The sequence below is a fragment of the Mustela nigripes genome, chromosome 13 (assembly GCF_022355385.1).
Source record: "Mustela nigripes isolate SB6536 chromosome 13, MUSNIG.SB6536, whole genome shotgun sequence".
Lineage (NCBI taxonomy): Eukaryota > Metazoa > Chordata > Mammalia > Carnivora > Mustelidae > Mustela > Mustela nigripes.
The window spans coordinates 131074577-131096786 of record NC_081569.1 but is presented as its reverse complement, the minus strand read 5'-3'; the positions used below and the strand labels follow the sequence as shown (position 1 = coordinate 131096786).

Sequence of the window (22210 nt, the reverse complement as noted above, 5' to 3'; positions counted from 1 at the left end):
AAGTTCAGACAGTACAGAGATACAGAAAGTAGTAGTTCCTCACCTCCTTCACTCACTCTTGTAAACTCACAATTCATAGTTTGGTACAAATCCTTTTGGCTGGGCGCCTGGGTGGCTCAGTGGGTTAAAGCCTCTGCCTTCAGCTCAGGTCATGATCCCAGGGTCCTGGGATCGAGCCCCACATTGGGCTCTCTACTCAGCAGGGAGCCTGCTTCCTCCCCTCTCTCTGCCTGCCTCTCTGCCTACTTGGGATGTCTGTCTGTCAAATAAATAAATAAAATCTTTAAAAAACAAACAAAAAAAAATCCTTTTGGCTTTTTTTATGATTATATACGTAAACAAATATGTATTTTTAAAGTATACAGCAGGGCTTTTTGCATTTGTTTGGATTTTTGTTTTATTTTTGTTTTTGTTTTTGGTATAATGATGGGGTCATATGTACATGGTTAAGCTAATGTAGCTTAACTCATTCTACCTAGTAATTTATTAATGGCTCTTTCTATGTTAGTAGGTGTAAATCTACTTCATTTTCCTAAAGTATTTTATTATAATGGATAAACTGTAGTTTATATATTCCTACCCTATTTGGATACCTTAGATCCACTGTTTAATATTACAAACAACTCAGTATGTATCTTTGTGCCCAAGGAAGAGGATGGCTGTGTGTGAGAGGGCCCATTTACCCACATACCAGCCAATACCGGATGTTACCAAAAAATTTTTTTAAAGATTTATTTATTTATTTTAGAGGGCAGGGAGGGGCAGAGGGAAGGGGAGAGAGGGAATCTCAGAAAGACTGCATGCTGAGCACAGAGGCTGATGGGAGGGGGTGGAGGTGAGAGGGTACTGTTCAGTCTCATGGCTCTTAGCTCAGGATCTGAGACAAAACCAATTGTCAGAAGCTCAACCAACTGAGCCACCAGGTGCCCCTGGATGTTACTAATTTTTATTATTTTTTAATTCATATTTCTTTATTAGTAAGGGTGAACAGTATTTTAAAATATCTGCCCTTTTTTTTTTTATTTTGACAGAGAGAGATCACAGATAGGCAGAGAGAAAGGGGGAAGCAGGCTCCCTGCTGAACAGAGAGCCCGATGTGGGGCTCGATCCCAGGACCCTGAGACCATGACCTGAGCTGAAGGCAGAGGCTTAACCCACTGAGCCACCCACGTGCCCCATGCCCTTTTTTTTTTTTTTTTTTTAACTTGACAGAGCACAAGTAGGCAGAGTGGCGGACAGAGGGAGAAAGAGAAGCAGGCTCCCCACTGAGCAGGAAGCCCGATTCAGGGCTTGGTCCTAGGACCCTGGAATCATGACCTGAGCTGAAGGTGGCCACTTGACCAACTGAGTCACCCAGGGGCCCCTGAATATCTGCTTTTTATCTTTATGTTTTCTAATGTGATTCTTCCCTTGAGATATTTAAATAAACAATTACCCAGTTAACAATCCCTGACAAGACAGAATACTTAAAAAAGAAATTTAAACTTTCTGATAAGAGATAGTGTATCTCCCCAGTCTCTCATCTAACTGAACTCCTGTCCTTGCAAGTTCGGTTGAGGCATTTTCTCTAGGAAACTTTTCCTGCCCCCTCAGTCTGATAATAGATTTCTCCCCCGACCCTTTGCCATCATGCCTGGTATCTTTCTTGGAGCACTTAACCAGTATTATAGTTACTGAGTTACTCTTTCTCCTCTTCCAGACTATAAGCCCCTTGGAGACAGGGATGTTTTCTTATTATTTAGCTCCTCTATGTCTGGGGCACTAAAATGTATATTGAATAATGTGTTTTTTCTTTTCAGTACCAGGTGTCGCTGAATTTGCAGCTTCCTTTAAAAGTGTAAGTAATATTTCACTTACCTAATGAAGCTTACCCAGTGTTTTGCTCCTTAATAGAAGTTCAAAGATCTGTTTTCTTACTCTCAAGAAAAATATCATAGGCTTCCAATCAGATTGTAACTAGAGCCCTGGAAATCCGTGTATATTATCGTCATGTTGATAATAATGTCTTCCTCTGTTCAGATGTTCGTTTTGGCATTTTGACCTTTGCCTATTAGCCTCTTTTCTTAGCTTAAAAGCTTTTAAGGTAAAGCCGTTGGAATCTTTAATGTAACATCAGTATTCTTTTTTGCCCAAACGATGATTTTGAAGCTTTTCTCTGTTGTTTATGGGATGCATTTGACCTTATCTTATATCTCTTTACTGGCTTTTGAAGTTTCTCAGTGGCTCATCAAAAAGCAAAGGAAGATATTCATTAGAGCCACAACCTCTGTACTTTCTGGGCAGCAGGTGCTGTGGTTGATGCTGTCCACATATTCTCTTACAGTCCCACAACCAGGAGAATGTGATTATAGTATCAGCTAGCGCTTACATAGTGCTTACCATATCCCTGGCACTCTTCTAAGTACTTTATGTATATTATTTAACCTTCACAAAACCATGTGGGGTGCAGGTACTATTATTAGCCCAATTTTATAGACAAGGAAATGGGCATAGAGAGAGAGGTTAAGTAGGTTATCCAAGGTTACACGCTATGCATGTTAGAACCAGGCTTTGAATCCACTATCTGATTATTAGCATCCATACTCTTAACACCATATGCAGAAGCATTTGAGTCCAGTGTTTTTTTTAAAAAAAAAAAAAAAAAAAAAAAAAAAAAAGCACTAAGTGAAAGAGAACCTTGGAAATTACTTACCCAAGTTCTAATGAGTGACAAACCAGGATTTGAATGCAAGTTACATCTATTACAGAGCTCATGCTCTATCTAGTAAACCATGCCTTTGGGGATTTATACTATAATTCTCATTTTTTAAGTGAAGTGTGGTAGTTTTAAATGTTTTTAAAACTAGTTTTAAATTTTTAAAATTTTGTTTTTAAACAGACTATAGAGGGGTACCTGGGTGGCTCAGTCATTTAAGTGTCTGCCTTCTGCTCAGGTCATGATTCTGGGGTGCTGGGATTGAGCCCCACATCAGGCTCCTTGCTCAAAAGCAGGCCTGCTTCCCCTGCTCCTCCCTCTCCTGCTTCCCCTGCTCGTGCTTGTTCTCTCTGTGTCAAATAAATAAATAAAATCTTAAAAAAATAAAATAAATTGTGGAATTCTTCATTGCCTGTATAGGGAAGAGCCACTGTAGCAATGAAAGTTCAAGAACCTTCTGTACCTTGCTATGTGCTTAGTATTCTCTACTTATTATTAGAGTTATAGGTGCTGAGTTAAATATTAAGGCCCCCCTAGGGGCACCTGGGTGGCTCCATCAGTTCAGTGTCTGACTTTTGATTTTGTCTCAGGTCATGATCTTGGGGTCATCAGATTGATCTCTGCATTGGGCTACTCACTGGACTTGTCCTTCGTGCTCTGCTGCTTCTCTCCCTGCTTGTTTTCTGTCTCTCTCAAATAAGTTAATAAAATCTTAAAAAAAATAAACAGAAAAAAATATATAGTAAGGCCCTGTGGCTTTCAGATTCCTTGAGAATATCTGCTCAGAGGTAGTTTAAACTTGGTAGCCTCCCATTTATTCAAGATCTTGGGTTGTATGAAAGCTGGCTGGTGCTCATTTAGCATTCAGTAGGGGCTAAGCATGCAGAGTTCAGGAAGGTGTAGGGTTTTGGAGTCAGACACACTTGGATTTGAGTCCTGAATCTGCTGCTTCACTCTCTGTGACCTGAGCAAGTTTCCTAACATTTTTGAGCCTTAGTGGTCTTATCTGAAGCTACCTCATAAGATTCTTAGTGTAAAATGCTCTCATGCATGTAAAATACTTTGCATAGTGCCTCAGACATAATAAACAGTTCTCAGTAGCTATAGTATTAGATTAGCTTTCGTCTAGTAGATAGAGTACAAAGTACCTAACATAATTTTCTTACATTCTCATTCATACTTACTTTTCAGGTCAGTTAATTATATTTGGTAACAACTAAATATTTTGAGTTATAAATAGAAATAAGAGGTTTTTTTAAAAAAAAACTTTCATTAGGGGTGCCTGGGTGGCTCAGTGGGTTAAGCCTCTGCCCTCGGCTCAGGTCATGTCCTCAGGGTCTTGGGATTGAGTCCCACATTGGGTTCTCTGCTCAGCAGGGAGCCTGCTTCCTCCTCTCTCTCTGCCTGCCTCTCTGCCTACTTGTGATCTCTCTCTCTGTCAAATAAATAAATAAAATCTTTAAAAGATATATAAATAAGGGGCGCCTGGGTGGCTCAGTGGGTTAAAGCCTCTGCCTTCAGCTCAGGTCATGATCCCAGGGTCCTGGGATTGAGCTCCGTGTCGGGCTCTCTGCTCAGCAGGGAGCCTGCTTCCCTCTCTCTCTGCCTGCCTCTCTGCCTACTTGTGATCTCTCTGTCAAATAAATGAATAAAATCTTTAAAAAAAAAACCTTTCATTAAAAATTTTTTTAAAGACTTTATTTATTTGACAGAGAGAGATCACAAGTAGGCAGAGAGGCAGGCAAAGAGAGAGAGGAGGAAGCAGGCTCCCTGCCGAGCAGAGAGACCGATGCAGGACTCAATCCCACGACCCTGAGATCATGACCTGAGCCGAAGATAGAGGCTTTAACCCACTGAGCCACCCAGGTGCCCCAAAATATGTTGTTTTTTGAAAATCTGATTATGTATCTACCTCTTTTCCCTAGAGGTATGCACATTCATTTTAAGTTTTGTTTCTGGGGGTTGGGTCATCCCGGGACCCCTGGTTAAAATCCCCTGGTATAGTCTGTTTCCCTACTGGTGGCCAAAAATGGCAAATTTGACCAATAGCCTTCTAGGAAAGGAAGTATAGAATAGTGGTTTCTGTACTCAGACTTCCTGGGTTTGAATCTTGGGTCCAATAGCTATGTATCCAGAAGCAAGCGATTTATAATCTTCCTGTACTTGTTTTTTTTTCTCCTTTGTAAAATGAGGAATAATACCTGTTTAATAGGGTTGATTAGAAAATTAAGTCATATGATGCATTGGTCGCATAGTATCCAGCAAATCTTAATTAAGGAAAAAAAAGAGAAGAAAGACTGAAAGCTGAAATAATGTTTCTCAGCCATACCCCTGCCTACACAACAGAATCATCAGTGTGCAGTTGTGGAGCTTTTAAAAAATTCGTATGTACTGGTTGTAGCTTGGGATGTGTGCTGGGAGGCTGGACCTGTGAACACTACAGTGGGTGTTCACTTAGCTTCAATTTGTCATGTTTGTGTGATAGTGACACAGCATTCTGTTGCCTTTCTTACCTGTGGAAAAGGAGGGGGTCCACTGTTATGAGATGTGTTTGGATCTTTTTTAGTTAAGTGTAGGTTCCAACTTTGTTTTCAAATGAGCTGTAGAACTCTTCATTGTCTGTAAAGCAAAGAGCCACTGCAACAAGTTCTAGAACCTTCTGTACTAAACACAGTGTGCATTGTTCTGTTATCTGGTTTGTATGTTTAAGATGCTAAAATGTTTTTGAAGTTAAATGGACAGTATTACATTAAAAAATACACATGTAACGTCCCTTGCTCTGTTCTCTCCAATGGACCCTCATTCCTCCTCCAGTATTCTAAATCAGTGCATCTGGAGTGTGTCCAGGGCATCGGTTTTTTTTGTTCCATAGATGATTCTCATGGGCAACTAGGATTGAAAACTGTTGCCCAAAGTTGTTCCAAGAATGGGCTCTCCTTCATATTTTGTAACTTCACTTTTCAGAGATGAGAGGATGGGGTGTCTGAGTGGCTCAGATGGTTAAGCGTTTGACTTTGACTCAGGTCATGATCCTAGGGACCTGGGATCGAGTCCCACACTGGGCTCCCTGTTTCTTGGGGAGCCTGCTTCTCCCTCTGCCTCTGTCTCTCTCTCTCTCTCTCTGTCTCTCATGAATAAATAAAATCTTAAAAAAAAAAGAAAAATGAGAGGATAATTTAAAATTCTAAAGTTTTCTAAAATGTCTACAATAAAATGAAATTTGAAGAGATGATCATTGCAATCTTCTCACGAATTGAGGATTTCCTCTTTTTAAACATTTTAACTGAAGTATAGTTGACATATATTAGTTTTGGGTGTACAGCATAATGAATCAACAATTATATATATTACATTATTGTTTACTGTAGTCCCCATGCTGTACTTTTCATTTCTGTGACTTATTTACTTTATAACTGAAAGTTTGTACCTCTCAATCCCTTTCACCTATTTTGCCCATCCCCCCCAACACAACCACCAGTTTGTTCTCTGTATTCATGAGTCTGTTTCTGTTTTTTATCTGTTCATTTGTTTTGTTTTCAGTTTCACATATAGGTGAAATCATGTGCTATTTGTCTGTTTTTGTCTGATCTATTTTCACTTAGCATAATACCCTTTATGTCCATTTATGTTGTCACAAATGGCAAGATTTCATTTTTTTTTTAAGATTTTATCTATCTTAGAGATAGTGAGTGTGGGTGGGGGGAGGGGCAAAAGGAGAGAATCTTCAAGCAGACTCCCTGCTGAGTACTCCCTGCTGAGTACTGGGCTCAATCCCAAGAACATGACCTGAGCCAGAACTAAGGGTTGGTTGCTTAACCAGATGAGCCTCCCAGGTGCCCCAAGATTTCATTCTTTTTAATGGTTGAGTAATATTCCTCTGTGTGTGTGTGTGTGTGTGTGTGTGTGTGTGTGTAGAGAGAGAGAGAGAGAGACATCTTTCTATGAATCTTCCCCTCTGCCAGAAAATGTTACTTCCTGATGGTCTCAAACAGTTTAGTTGGAGGCTTTTACCAGAACTGAATTTCAAGTAATTTCTTTAATTGCTTTACTAACCTCGTATCTATGAAATAGTAGTAGTAGTCAGACCTTTCTTCTAAAATCATTTCCCTGAGACCAGCTGTAAAAATGAACAGAATTATTTTGCAAGGTCAGTTATTTTGTAGGTCATATCTGAACCTAGAGAAATCTGGGTTTTTGAAACTGTAACTTGACAGTATTTTCAAACAACCTGAAGGCTGTGTGACAAGCTACTTTTCTGTAAGAAGGAAGATGATGGTCTCTTTACATTTTGTGTGTATCTGAGTGGTTATATTCTTATATTCTGACAGCCTATTACTAGTTCTCCACCCAAATGGATGGCTGAAATAGAACGTGATGACATTGACATGTTGAAAGGTAAGCAGTGCTGGTGACCTCTAACTTTTAACCTGACATTTATGTTCCTTTACAAACCATCTTTCCAATTTTCTCTCACTGTTCCCTTACAAGTGTTTGCTGTAGTGAGACTGCTTACTTAACCAAGCTGATTGATGTTTCTTTATATCTGAATGCTTATCTCTATTTTTCCATATGTATAAATCCCTTCAATTCAGGACCCACTCATAATGATTTCTTCTGCTGCTAAATTCCTGTAATTATTCTTTTAATCCTAAAAATTCCTTTAATTAACTTTTTAATTAACTTAATTCCTTTAATTAACTTTTATTTTGTATAATGCTATAGTTGACAAAAGCTGTTACATAAATTTTTCCCGTTTAATTCTCATAAAGGTCATGTGCGTTAGGTATCATGATATCCAAGGTTCACAGGTTAACTTAGCCTAAGATTTATTAGAAAGAGTTAAAATTTAAACTGATATTTTAAATCCAGTCTCTTACCAGTTTAACACAAGTGCCTTATTTAGAAATTACTGCTATATATGGTTGTCAGTACTATTAATTGATAGTCCTTTAGTGGGTTAAGACATGTCTTTTAGTTCTTTCTATCCCATCAATTTCTCCCATAAGGAATACTATAAGTAGTGAATATTGTTGTTTGATAAATGACTTGGAACTCAACCACAAAGTAGAAATTTAAATTAAAAAACATTAATTTTCCTTGATTTTGCTCTACTTTATTTAACTTTAACATCTTTCCGGTGATAAGATTCATGATGGTTGTAAAGTAATAGACTGAAATTAAGGTAAAAATCTGGCATTCTTGAGCTATTTAGGCAGCTGAACAGATCAAAAAAGTCTACTTATGCCAGATATGGATAATGAGTGTGGCATGATAAGTGGGAGAAAATAACACCTTTATTTGACTTCAGAAGTAATTCATTGTTCTGCATGAAATGCTTAAATGGAGATCCCCTCCTCCAGCCATGGAGAAATTAAGTCTCAAGGGCATCTCAGGTTCGTTGTTGTAATGTTCCAAATGGACATTTATATAACATCCCATTAGTGTGTATTTTCTAAGGAAACTTTAAATTTTTAATAAGGGATCATACAATTATGTTCCATATGAACTGACCTGTGCCTTAAACATAAGTTCATCTGAAGCATTTTGCAACAGTAGGAAAAATTCACTGGTGTGTTTGTGTATAAGGGGAAGAATTGGATGAGAAGAGATACGGATCCATTTTCTACTTACTAGGTAAGAATTAAGCTCGAAAATCTTTATAGCAAGGATTTCCAGCCTGAATGGATTGTTAACTAGAGAAAATAGAAAGATACGGTTTTGAAATAAATGATTCTATTTCAGAACTGGGGAGCCTCACCACAGCTAATTTGATGGAGAAGGTACGAGGCCTACAGAACTTGGCCTATCAGCTGGGGCTGGATGAGTGTGAGTACCCCCATCACATTTTTTCAGGGTTGCATGTTGTGTATTTCATGATGAGTGCTAGCTATAATTCCGAAAGTGTCTTTACTAGGCGTCGTGAAGGTAAGAAGTCACCGTAATCTAGAGTTCCTTTTTTGATGTAGTATACTAGAATAATTTCTGAGTGTACTCAGTAACAAGTTATTTTTCTCTCTACAGTGAAAGTATATTGGAAACCCTTTCAGTTGAAAGCGATAGAATGTCAAGTCAAAGTAGCTTAAGCAAAAGAGGGACCTTATGAGTTCACATAAATCAAAATTTCAGGAGTAGAAATAACTGTGAAGGTATTTAGATGTTTGACTTTTGATGATGTCATTGAGATGTGCTCTTGTTTTGGCTTTTGTTTTGCGTTCCAGGCTCTTGGATTAGTCTTATTCTTTGAACTAGCACAGGGGGAGAGGGGCAAAAGGAGCTTCAGTTTATGTGTCTTTAAATCTGATAATCCCAAAATGAAGAATGTCTTGTCTGAACACTCCAAGAGAAAGGTCCTGGGGAGGACTCACACTGTACCATCTTGACTCAGATACCTATCTTAGAACCAGTACTTCAGCCAGTTAGCATGGAGAACCCTGGTGGACCAAGCCTGGGTCCAGGATGCAGACACAGATTAGAGGGGTTAGTCTGATTCAAGCCCATGGAATGGGAGGGAGGATTGGTTCCCCAATGGAAGGGCCATATAGCAGACCAAGAACATAGTCTGCTGTCACGACTAAAATTTTAAAACTTCTCATTTATTACTGTCTGCTCTCCATTCTTTTAGTGTACATTTGTTTCATTGATAGATTATATTTCTTTCTATACTGTATTCATTATAAAATTGGGAAAGGAATTGTAGCAATTCTCACTTTGTAATTGAAAGAGGAACTCAGCATAAATACAGTGGTTAGAACTTTGTTGTCAGTGGGTACTTCTGACACCTTCCTGAATCCACAGTTGTGAGATGCTATAGTAGCTTGTAATTTTCTTCAAACATGCAAGTTTTGCGCTGATTAGAACAATCCCAAAAACAGTTTTATAAATTGTTATAGAGTATTTGTTCAGATTGTTTGTCTAAATTACTGCCAAATTCAATATTTCACTCTAAAATTTCATTTAAAACTTCAAATTTTTTTCTAATAGTCTGTCACTTTTTTAGACCTCTTTATCTTTTTTTATTTCCCTCATTGTCATTAATAGTTGGCTTTCTTTTACCAAAAAATGTTTTTTGGGCACCTGGGTGGCTCAGTTGGTTAAGTGACTGCCTTCGGCTCGGGTCATGATCCTGGAGTCCCGGGATTGAGTCCTGCATTGGGCTCCCTGTTCAGCAGGGAGTCTGCTTCTCCCTCTGACCCTCTCCCCTCTCATGCTCTCTCTCTTACTCTCTCTCTCTCTCAAGGAAATAAAATCTTAAAAAAAATGTTTTTTAATCACTTCATGAATCAAGGAGCAAGAAACAACAGACCACGGGTGCTAGGTGGTCTGCTAGGTTCACCCATTGTTAGCTAACTCTCCTCTGTGTAAACTGGTCATTTATTTCTTGAGATTAAAATTTATGTGTTGGCAAAATTAATACTGACCATGTATGTCATGGACTTCCAGTGTTTATAATGAAAAGGCAAATCTGTGGTTATTAAATTAATGAATGCTAGGTTGGTATAATATAAAAGTTGATTCTATTACTAGCTCTGGATAGTAAATGGTGTAATAATAATACTACCACTTTATCTCTCTGTGTCGATTTTTTAAATGAAATAAGTTTTATGCTCATTATATCAAGAAGGTGCTATATTGCCAAATGTGTTTATCAACAGTATTGTCTCTAGTTAGTTGTAGTTGAAATTGCCATGTTTCCTCGGATTAGTATTTCTTTTTTTGCTTTCCTACTGAGAAAGATAAAATTTGCCCCCATTTTTTATTATGGAGAATTTTAAACATATACCAAAGTAGAGAGAATAGAATAATGACCTTATGGGACCATGACCCAGCTTTAATAGTTAGCATATGGGCCAATCAGTTTCACTTATACAGCCTCCCATAATTATTTTATATATTTATTTTTAAAGATTTATTTATTTATTTGACAGTTCACAAGTAGGCGGTGGGGGGGGCGGTGGGTAAGCAGGCTCCCGGCCAAGCAGAGAGCCCGATGTGGGCCTCGATCCCAGGACCCTGAGACCATGACCTGAGCTGAAGGTAGAGGCTTAACCCACTGAGCCACCCAGGTACCCCAAGGCACCCCTGTTTTAAAGCAAATCTTAGTTATTATCTTATCTCATCGCCCAATAACTCCATACATATTTCCAAAAGACAAGATCTGTCTTCTTCCTTCACCTTTTTAAATATAACCACAATGCCATTATTATGCCTAAATTTTTTTTTAAAAGATGTTATTATTTATTTGACAGAGTGACAGAAAGTGAGGGAACACAAGCTGTGGAAGTGAGAGAGGGAGAAGTAGGCTTCCCACTGAGCAGGGAGCCTAATGTGGAGCTCCATCCCAGAACACCAGGATCATGACCCCAGCCAGAGGCAGATGCTTAATGACTGAGCCACCCAGGGGCCCCATGCCTAAAAGTTTTTAACAAGCTTGTGTAATATCTTCAAGTAGCTAATCAGGATTCAGATTCCCCTGGTTGATTTAGAATTGTCTTTATACAGTTGGTTTATTAGAATCAGGTCCTAAATAAGGTTTATACACTGTATTTGATTGATATGTCTCTTAAGTCTATCTTCATCTCTCATAGTTCAACCCCCCTTTTATTTTCCCTTGCTATTTATTGAACCTAGTTATTCTGTAGAATTTTATACATTGTGGATTTTGTTGTTCACATTCTTATGGTAGTGCTTAATATGTTCATTTATCCCTTTTTATTTCCTGGTTGTTAGATCTTGTAGCTTTCACAGATACAAGTTGAGTCTATTTTTATTTTGGCTGTTTCCTGAATGGAATTGTATATATCCATCAGAAAGTACATCATGTCTGCCTCTCTCTCTTTGTGATATTAAAATTAATTAGTTGATGAAGGTATTGTTAGCCTGATTATTCATTATAAAATTCTCCATCAGCCTTACACAAGAGTTTTAGCAGCTTTTGGTAACTGCCTAGATCCCCTATTTTATTATAGTTTGCCAGATGGTAATATTCTAATTCTGTCATTTTTTGTTATTAGCTAGAATTTTTCTATAAAAGATTTTATCTTATCAACTATTTATTTTACCTTGAAAGCTCTTACTACAGGATAAATGAGTCTTTCTTTTTATCATTTTTTAGAATAAAGAGTTCCCCTAAACATCAGTGAAGTTTATTTTAGTAGCTTTCCACAGAGTCAGAAACTTGGTGTGGTTTTAGTTTTTAATCCACACAATTAAAAATATTACCATTCAGTGTTTGTATTTCTGAAACTTAAGACATTGTAGGTGGGGATTTGCAGTCACTTAACTCGGCCACCTTAAGTACTGAACCAAAATTCTGTAACAGAAATGCTCATTTCTGACATATGAGTCCCATGAGCACAGCTAAGATCTTTCAGAATTATTTTCTGGTTCAAAATTCAGCCTTATTTCAATTTCTGTAGCAAAGCTTTGTAACTTACTGTCATTTTTCCCTTATTGCAACAAATTAACTGACATATAGAAAATAGTTTTAGCTAATAGAATTGGAAAGATTTATATTGATATGTATTGGACTTCTTGGGTACAGTCTCTCTTTGTTTTGTTGTATATAGTGTATTTGCATAAAAACAAGATCTTTTTTTGTCCTTACAGATTATTCATCTACTCTAGGGGTTGACATTTACTTGACACCCTAATCTGGTGTTTCGATGTCTCAATCCTCTTTCCTGCATTAATTGAGAGGATGACATGGATGAAAAATAAGCAATAGGAACTGATGAATCCCCAAGGACCAGTGATCCTGTTTTCATGCAAATATCTGCACTGATAAAGATGATGGAAAGAAAAAAAATGCAAAAAATATTTGTCCTCAAAACATGATTGTTTGTCACTTCCCTAGAGCATTGTTATATGTTAGTATAGAAATAATGTGTATCTTCTAGGGCTGTTAGTAACTAGATTGTGTCTTTTGGAAAATGAACTATGCCCTTTGATTTGGTACATGATTATATCTCAGATAACCCTTGTGGGATTTTGGAGTGCAGTAATTTTTTGTATAGGTGTTTATAGCTTGTCGTGACTGGGGTCCCTTGGCTTGATTTGAGCAGTTAACTAATATGAAATTGCCATGAAGTACATAGAAATATGGAAAATTGTAAATTGCCTTACCATATAAACAATTTTATTTTCATTGCTTCTTTCTGAGTGCAGTGTCCTTTCTGTTTTGCTGGAACTGTTGTAGACCAGTCTCCCTCCCTTTCAACCACTCCATTCCAGGCTGTCAGTGTAATTTTTCTAAAGTATCATTTGCTTCTTTTGTCCTTTGCTTGTAAGTCATTATGAGTACTTTATTGACCATGCGATCAAATTCATATTCTAACATGGCATTCAAAATCCTCTTCACTCTGGCCCTAGCTTAATGACCGCATTTCTTCCTTACTTCTCCCCTACCAAAACACCGTGTACGGTTCACATTTGAAATACTCACTCTTCATGTTAACACTTGGCTGTCTTCCTAATTCTATCCATGCTATTCCTTTTTCTAAAAGAGCTCTCCCTGACCTATTTCTAATATTAGAACTTCTATTCATCCTTCACTGTTTAGTCCTAGATTTACCTCTTTCATCAGCCTTTCCTTTTCATTCCTTATCTGGAAAGTGAACCCTTCTGGCCTCCCAAATTGCTCCTAGAGCAGTTCATTTGTTTCATTTGTATGGCACTTTTACCATTCTGGGAGATTTTGGTACATGTCTTATCCTTTGATTGATTGTAACTCTTTCTGGTAAAAAATCATACTTTGTTCTGTCTTTCTAATCCATAGAGTACCTGGCATGTAGAAAATGCACAAGCGTGTATTTGCTGATTGAATGAATGGTCGACTGCTCATGACTTCGGGTGAAATGATAGAATTTTTCTAATAAAATCCATTGACTTAAAACTGAAGAGGTGAAAGTTTCTGGAAATTGTTCTTTTTCTGGGTAGTTGGTGTTTTATTGATGAAAAGTAAAATTTGCAGGTCTTGTAGCGTCTGCAAGTTTTCCTCTAGTGGTTGGGTGATCGACCACACATAGTAAAAATAGGGTGAAGCCTGTTGATGATGGTTTTATTTTGTCTTCTACTTGAATCTTATTCCATCATTGTTATGGCCTGGACATGATCCTGATTTAGTCTTTTCAGTCATCCATTCGTTGGGTGCTTTATTCCTAAGACCAGTGAAATTGGGGGTGCCTGGCTGGCTCAGTTGAAGGAACATGTGACTCTTGATCTCGGGGTTTAAATTTGAGGCCCATGTTGGGTATAGAGATTACTTTAAAATCTTAAAAAAAAAAAAAAAAAAGGAAAAACCAGTGGAACTATTATTGTGAATCCTATAGAACACTGATTCTCAACACTTTTTACCCTTTAAAAAAATGTTTTCCCTCTTGTCTCTGAGGGCTAGAAACCACGTAGATGAGCTAATTAATGGCTATACTCAAGATTTTTTTTTTTAAAGATTGTAAATATTTATTTGACAGAGAGAGAAAGATCACAAGTAGGCAGAGAGGCAGACAGATAGGGCGGCAAGCAGGCTTCCCGCTGAGCAGAGAGCCCAATGCAGGGCTTGATCCCAGGAACCCAAGATCATGACCCAAGCCAAAGGCAGAGGCTAACTCACTGAGCCACCCAGGGGCTTCTACATTCAAGATATTTTTAAATAAAATGTGAAAATTGGGAAAGCAGAGGATCATGCCTTTTGAAATTAAAGCTAAGCTTGGGACTCTAATGCACTTGTTCTTTTTTCTTTTTCTCTTCTTTTTTTTTTTTTTTAATAGCAGCTTTGTTGAGATATAATTCACACACCCTACAATTCACCTACTTATAGTGTGCAGTTTGGTGACTTTTAATATATTTAGAGTTGTACAGCTATCATTACAATTGTAGAACATTTTTATCTCCCCCAAAAGAAACACTGTACTATTCCCTATCTGAAAAGTGGAAAGTACCCAAGCATTCATTTCTTATTTGCCTCCTAGGCCCACACGCCTAGGCCACCGCTAATCTGCTTTCTCTCTTCATGAATTTTCCTATTCCTCTTTTTTTTTTTTTTAAGATTTTATTTATTTATTTGACAGAGAGAGACACAGCAAGAGAGGGAACACAAGCAAGGGAGTGGGAGACAGAGAAGCAGGCTTCCCGCTCAGCAGAGAGCCCAATTTGGGGCTCGATCCCAGGACCCTGGGATCATGACCAGAGCCTAAGACAGAGGCTTAATGACTGAGCCATGCAGGCGCCCTGAATTGACCTATTCTTGACATTTCATATTAATGGAATCATACAGTATGTGGTCTTTGTGACTGTTGTTTTTTTTTGCGTGTGTGTAACATGTTTTCCATATTTACGTTGTAGCATGTACTTAATTTCTTTTAATGGCCAAATAATATTCCCTTGTATAGCTATATTCACCAGTTATCCACACTGTACTTATCCCCCAGGTAATGGACATTTGTATCTTTTCTATGTGGCTAGTGTGAATAATGTTGCTATAAACATTTATTTACAAGTTTTTGTTTGGTTTACCTTTCTGTTCTCTTGGGCTTTTAACTAGAAGTAGAATTCCTGGGTCATACGATAATTCTACATCTGATTCCTTTGAGGAACTGCCTTCTCTTCCATACTGGCTGCACCATTTTACATTCCCACCAACAGTGTATGAGGATTCCAGTTTCTCCGTATTCTTGCCGGTAGTTGTTCTGTTTTCAAAAAGTTATCATTCATCCTAGTGGATGTGAAGTGGTATCTCATTTTTTACATTTACATTTGACTAATAACTAATGATATCGAGCCTGTTTGTATATCTTGTTTGTTGTTGTATATCTTGTAAGTTGTATATCTTCTTTGCAGAACTGTTTGTTTAGGTCCTTTGCCCATTTTTAAATTGGATTATTTGTATATTTATTATTGAGTTTTAAGGGTTCTTTAGATAGTCTAGAAACAGGTCATTTATTATATATCTGCTTTGCAGAAGTTTTCTCCCATTTTCGTGGGTCGTCTTTTTACTTTCTTGATGATGTCCTTTGAAGCATAAAATTTTAAGTCCTATTTATCTGTTTTTGTTGTTGTTGCTTGTATTTCGGTTTCATACCTAGGAAACCATTGCCTAATCCAATGTCCCAAAGATTTATGCCTGTGTTTTCTTCTAAGAGTTTTATAGTTTTAGCTCTTACATTTATGTCTTTGATCCATTTTAAGTTAATTTTTGTACATGGTATAAGGTAAGGATACAAATTAATTGTTTCGTATGTGGATAGCCAGTTGTTTCAAACATTATTTGTTGAAAAGACTATTATTTTCCTATTGATTGTCTTGGCATTCTTGTTAAAAATCAATTGACCATAAATGCAAGGGTTTTTTCCTGGACTCTCAGATCTGCTTCATTGATTTGTATATCTGTCCTTAATGGCACTACACTATTGTTTTGATTACTGTAGTTCTGTAGTAAGTTTTGAAATTGCGATGTGTGAGTTTTCCAACTTTGTTCTTTTTCAAGATTGTTTTGGCTACTCTGGGTTTCTTGAATTTCCGAAGAAATTTTAACTTGTCAATTGTTGCAAAGAAGTCAGCTGGGATTTTGGTAGAGATTGCATTGAATCTGTAGATTCAGTTTGGGGAGTATTCCCATCTTACTAATATTAAAATGATTCATGAATGTAGTATGTCTTCTATTTACTTAGGCCTTTAATTTCTTTCAGGAACTCGTTTTGTGGTTTTCAAAGTATAAGTATTACATTTTGTTTGTTAAATCAGTTCTTTAAGTATTTTATTTTCTGATGTTATAAATGGCATTGTCTTCTTAATATCATTTTCAGTTTGTTCGTTGGTGCTTTATTTTTTTTGAGTTTTTATTTAAATTCCAGTTAGTTAATATACAGTATAATATTAGTTTCAGGTGTGGAATTTAGTGGTTCATCATTTATGCACAGTACCCGGTGCTCATCACAGCTGCCTCCTTAAATCCCCATCACCTGTTTAGCCCACCTCCCCTCCAGTAACCATCAGCTGGTACTCTATAGTTAAGAGTCTGTTTCTTGATTTGCCTCTTTTTTCTGCCCTATGTTCATTTGTTTCTTAAGCTTATTAGTACTTTAGAGAAATGCAGTTGACCTTTGAATAAAGGGACTTGAGGTGCCAAATCTCTGCACAGCTGAAGATCTGTTTATAACTTGTGACTTCCCAAAGCTTAACTAGCCTACTTAATAGCTTACTGTTGACATGAAGCCTTACTTATGAACAGTTGATTAACTCATATTTTTATGCTATATGTAGTATATACTGTATTCTATAATAAAGTAACCAGAGAAAAGAAAATGTTAAGAAAACCATAAGGAAGGGAAAATATATTTGTAGTACTGTGTTTATCAAAAACAAATCTGCATGTAAGTGGACCTGCGTGGTTTAAACCATGTTGTTCAAGGGTCAACTCTACAATTAACTTTTGTATGTTGATCTTCTATCCTGCAACATCACTGAACCCATTTATTAGTTCTAATAGAGTTTTAGTAGGTTACTAAAGATTTTTTATATACAGCAGTGCTTGGATGGCTCAGTCAGTTAAGCGTCTGATTCTTGATACCAGTTTAGGTCTTGATCTCAAGGTTATGGGTTCAAGCCCCACGTTGGGTTCCACACTGGGCACGGAGCTTACTTTAAAAAAAAAAAAAAAAAAGGTTTTCTATATACAGAATCCTGTCATCTGCAAATAGAGATAGTTTTACTTCTTTATTTCCAATCTGGATGCTTTTTATTTCATTGTCTTGCTTAATTGCCCTGACTAAAAATTCTAGTACAGGGTTAAATAGAAGTGGCAAAAGTGGACATCCTTGTCTTCTTCCTGACTTTAGGGAAAAAAATTAAGTGTGATGTTAGTTGTGGGTTTTTTGTAGATGTTCTTTGTGAGTCTGAGGAAATTTTACCTTTTCTGTTGAGTGTTTTTATCATGAAGAGGTATTGAATTTGATGCATTTGTTCTTGATTATGCTTTATCTTATACTACAAAATAAATTAAAATCTCAATTTATACTCATTTACTTGGTCTGGGTTGAAATTTACGTAGTAGTATAAAGAAATAGGTTAGGGGCACCTGGGTTCCCAGGGTCCTGTAATCGAGCCTGGTGTTGGACACCTTACTCAGCAGGGAGCCTGCTTCTCCCTCTCCCTCTGCCTGCTACTCTGCCTGCTTGTGCTCTCTCTCTGTGTGAAATAAATCAAATTTTTAAAAAAGAAAAGATAGACTAAGCATTTACTAATGTAAATAATTTCACAATGAGCATACTACTCTCTAAGAATAGCTTTATGAAATTTAGCTTGTTTTTGATACAGGTTTTTTTTTTTTTATTAATTTGTAGTCTAATCCTGTATATTCTTTAGACGTTTCACTGGGACTGTTATTTGGCTAAATTTAATCACTTACATAGTTTTTAAAAGCAACATTGTATTGTAAAAAGATTGAGATGACCCCATTCCTGCTATTTCATTCTGTCAGTGATGAAGCTGTCTGTACCAGAAACTGTTTGGTACAGTTTTCTTAGAAGGTGGTACCAAAGGAAAACTTGCAAGTTAGCCTGTGGTATAGTAGATTTCTCTACCCTCCAGGCATATAATTTTTTGGAAAAAAAAAAGACCATTTATATCTAGAAATTATTTCCTTTCTAGATAAAATTCTAAAGAACAGATAACTCTGGTCTTTAGATTTTTTATTTTAATTTATGAAGGAAGAGGAGAAGAGAAAATGTGGGACTCTTAAAGCCTCGATATTCTTCTCTGTGGCCTGACAGCAGAGATATTTGTCTGGCTTACTTTATAAGGCCTGTTCAGTCTCTATAATAGGAGTTAAATTAACTGCCTCTGATTGATTGAGGAGGAAAATCGTCTATCCTTTAACCTCTAGATGGCAGCATGAGTCTTATTGTACTACCAGCTTTGCTTCTGCCCTCTCTCTCCAACTGGGTTTCTGATTTAGGTAAGACATTCTTGTGACTTTACCAGACTATTTACCTAATTTGCTTGATTTTTTAGATTTTTGTTTTTCCTTTTCATCTCCCCAGTTTTTAAAACCCTTTTCAAAGCAATATGTATTTCTGATGCTCAGAGTTCTTTAATTTCTCTATTGTCAGAAGTAACATTTTGCTTTTGATTAAAGAGATTGGTAGAAAAGATTCTAAAAATGTGGTAGTTTAATTCAATAGTTGCTGTATGTGGATATAAGCCCCCTCAGAATGGGCTCAGTTTTCAGCCTACCTTGTTCTGTCCTTTCATTCTGCAGGTTACTGTGTGAGATCAGACACTGCTGTATTAAGTTAAGGCAGGAATGTTGGCTAAAATTGATGAAAGAAACTTGAACTCATTAGTCGTTCTTCAAGAAGAATCTAATTGTTTTAAAATAAAACTTGCAAATATTTAGCCATTTTGAGTGATGAGATAATAGGAAAAGAAAGACGCATTCAGTTCAGCAACTGTTTGAGTGCTGACCTCCTGCAAGGCTCTGCAGAGGATATGAAGATGAATAAGACATAATTACTGCCTTGTGCAGATTAAAATTTAGTAGGAAAGGGAGATAAGACAATTAAGTAAATGATTCTTAATAGAAGGTAGAGGAGATAAGCTCCATAAGAGTACAAGGACCTGTGGGGTAGGGAAGAAGAGGGTAATTACATTAGATTACTATAGGAATGGCAGGTATGTGTCATTTTGTATACCAACATGGATTGATTAGTTAGGATTGTCTAGGGCCATTGAATTGAGGATTTTGAGAAGGAGCCTGGATTCAGAGAAGGCAGTCAGTGTTACCTGCTATGGGCAAAAGGAAGGGGTGTGGTAGCATTTGCTATTTCTGGATCATGGAAAATAGACCTTAAAGAACACATAGGAGCGTATTAGGTGGGAGAGGGAAGGCACCATATTCCAGGTGGAGTGAATATTCAGAGCAGAACAGAGTTGGAAGGGATAGCTGTGCTCAAGGAGTGGTGGGAGTGATCACGAATCTGGTTCTTAACCAACTGAGCCACCCAGGCGTCCCACGAATCTGGTTCTTAAGGAGCCCAGGTGACATCCAGGTCATAAGAACTAAGACAAGGAAGGAGACAGGGACAGGACTAAGGAGAGCCTTGAATTCTACGAAGTAAGGAGTTAGGCTTAAAGGTAATGGAGGCAAGTGAAATCGTTTTTAAAAAGATATTTCAGAGGCATCTGGGCAGTTCAGTTAATTAAGCCTCTGCCTTTGACTCCGGTCATGATCTTGGGGTCCTGGGATCGAGTCCCATATCAGGGCTCCCTGCTCAGCAGGGAGTCTGCTTCTCCCTCTCCCTCTGCTCCTCCACCCTACTCACGTCTCTCTGTCTCTGTCTCTGTCTCTCTCTCACTCAAATAAATAAATGAACTCTTTAAAAAAATATAAGGTATTTTAACGGCTCTAACATTATCTATGTGTTCACTATAGATGGTTTATAGAGACACTTACTTTAAGAGACTTTACCGTAAATCTGTTACTGTAAAGATAAAGTAAAAACTGTATAGCCTTACCACTAAGAAACAACATTGAATGTGTTTTTTGCCCCACTCTTTTCCCTTTGTGTATGGATGTTGTGTTTACGTTTCTGCTTGTGTCCCTACATATGCACAAACATGCTTTTTAACATAACCGAGACTATAGTATATATATACATAGTTTTAGCCTGGGCATTTTTTTCATTTATCTATCTTAAGCCCTTTTCTGTGTCACTAAAAATTCTACCATTGAAGATTTCTGAGTAGGGAAGTCACACCATTAGCAGGCATTGGTGCATAGGATAGAATGGAATGGTAGAGCCAGGAGGCTGGAAGCCATTATGGGAGTCCAGCAAGAAGAGGTGAGGGCTTGAATGAATGGCGGCAGTGAGAATGGGAGGAGGTGCACTGACAGTAGATGTTTCAGCTCTATCACTTCTAGAACTAGGTAACTGTCTGGATGGATCTTAGGGGGTAAGCTGAAATTAGAGTCTAGCATGATGTTTTGAGCCTAATTACAGGGACTTCAGAAGAAGGAGAGAGATCCAGTTACAGAAAAACATCACCAAACTCTCCTATATGTTTCTTAAGAGACAGGCTCCTTAATTTCTTTTAGAAATAAGTAAAAGCCATTTGCATAGGTGGTTATTATTAATAGAGTGACAGCAGTGCTCTTGTCTAGTTTGGGCAACAGGTAATGTTTTGGGTAGATATTTTTCCTTCAGGAAAATAAACACGTGAAACAAGATATCCATAACTTCAGAAATGGGTTTGTGTAGTCCCTTTACAGTACTCTTTGGCAGATCAGCAGGCCTCTCAGTTGAATAAATTACTTTTATATAGTTTTCTTCCATAGTAGTGATATTTTATTCACTTAGCCTCCCTATAGCAATTCAAGAACTTGGTGTGGCCTTTATATAGAGTTGACATCCAAATCTGTTAACTGGAAAACAGTTTCAGAAGTACAGATTTGAGATGATGTGGTAACTACATTTATGTGGTAGCACTGTATAATGTATAGAATTGTCAGATCACCATGTTGTATGTACCTCTGCAACTATTGTAACATTGTATGTCAAACCATACTTCAAAAATAAATGTTTAAGATAATGGTAATCGGCCCCAAATATTTGATGTGGATACATCTGTTAGTCAACGGTTCTATTTGTTTTATATCAGCAACAGGGTCGGGTCCTCCCAGAAGTGAAGACAGCATTTTACAAGTAGCTGGAGGTTTGTAAGATCTCTGACAGAGAGGAAATCCACTGCCCAACCGTCTTCTAGAAGGGCACTTCCTACCCCTGCACCCTTGTGAACACAAAGTATTGTAATTTTAAAGTCATTGCTAACTTGGTAGGCAAAATATTAATATCTTTAGTGTTTGTTCCTTGTGAGGATGAACTTTTTTCTTAATGTTTCTTGATTATATCTGTTGACAGGGAAATTCAAGAAGGTATAAATTTAAATTATTTTAACCTGAATAATAAAGCCAGGGAACTTGATGCAAAAGCACCTAAAGACCGTGTTGTCATCTGCACTTCTCAAATACCAGATGAAATTTAGCTTTTGTTTTCTTTGTTTCAGACACTGCTGTACCGTTCTGTCCTAGTCATTAGCATGGCATCCTGTTTAGGTAGTAATTCAGTATAAAATCTAGAAATCCCACTTCAAAGAGATCAGGGTTATTCCTCATAATTAGAAATTGTCAGTTTAGCCTTAAGTATTTTGTTTTTCAAAATGTATTATGATAATGGGAAATAAAACATGCCATTATTTCTCATTTTTCCCTTGGTTAACAAATTAGGATACACAAAGCCTCAAATTACCTTTAAGGCTTATAAGCACTCATATATTTTGTCCATTAGTCAAGTTGTCTCATAAACCCAATGTTGCCTCTGAAATGGCTTTTTACACAAAGAGGATTTTACCATAAAATGCTTGGTGGTATTCTATTCTCTTCTGGTTTGGGGTGAGGGTTTGGGCAGGCAAGGATAGAGGAAAGCAAGCAGGGCATACATTAATTTGGGTGGGGTTGGTTTTAAA

General features: G+C 37.3%; 1 protein-coding gene across 9 annotated transcripts in view; it reads left to right on the top strand.

The window, feature by feature from the left end:
- Positions 1 to 22210, top strand: part of LIN52 (lin-52 DREAM MuvB core complex component) — a 162283-nt gene that overhangs the window by 5501 nt on the left and 134572 nt on the right. For 6 of the 9 annotated variants that reach the window (XM_059373756.1, XM_059373757.1, XM_059373759.1 and 3 more), the window contains 3 exons: positions 1800 to 1837; positions 7024 to 7090; positions 8438 to 8521. In XM_059373756.1, the coding sequence (XP_059229739.1) occupies positions 1800 to 1837; positions 7024 to 7090; positions 8438 to 8521 (189 nt within the window). The other 3 variants (XM_059373758.1, XM_059373765.1, XM_059373762.1) reach the window with 3 other exon arrangements.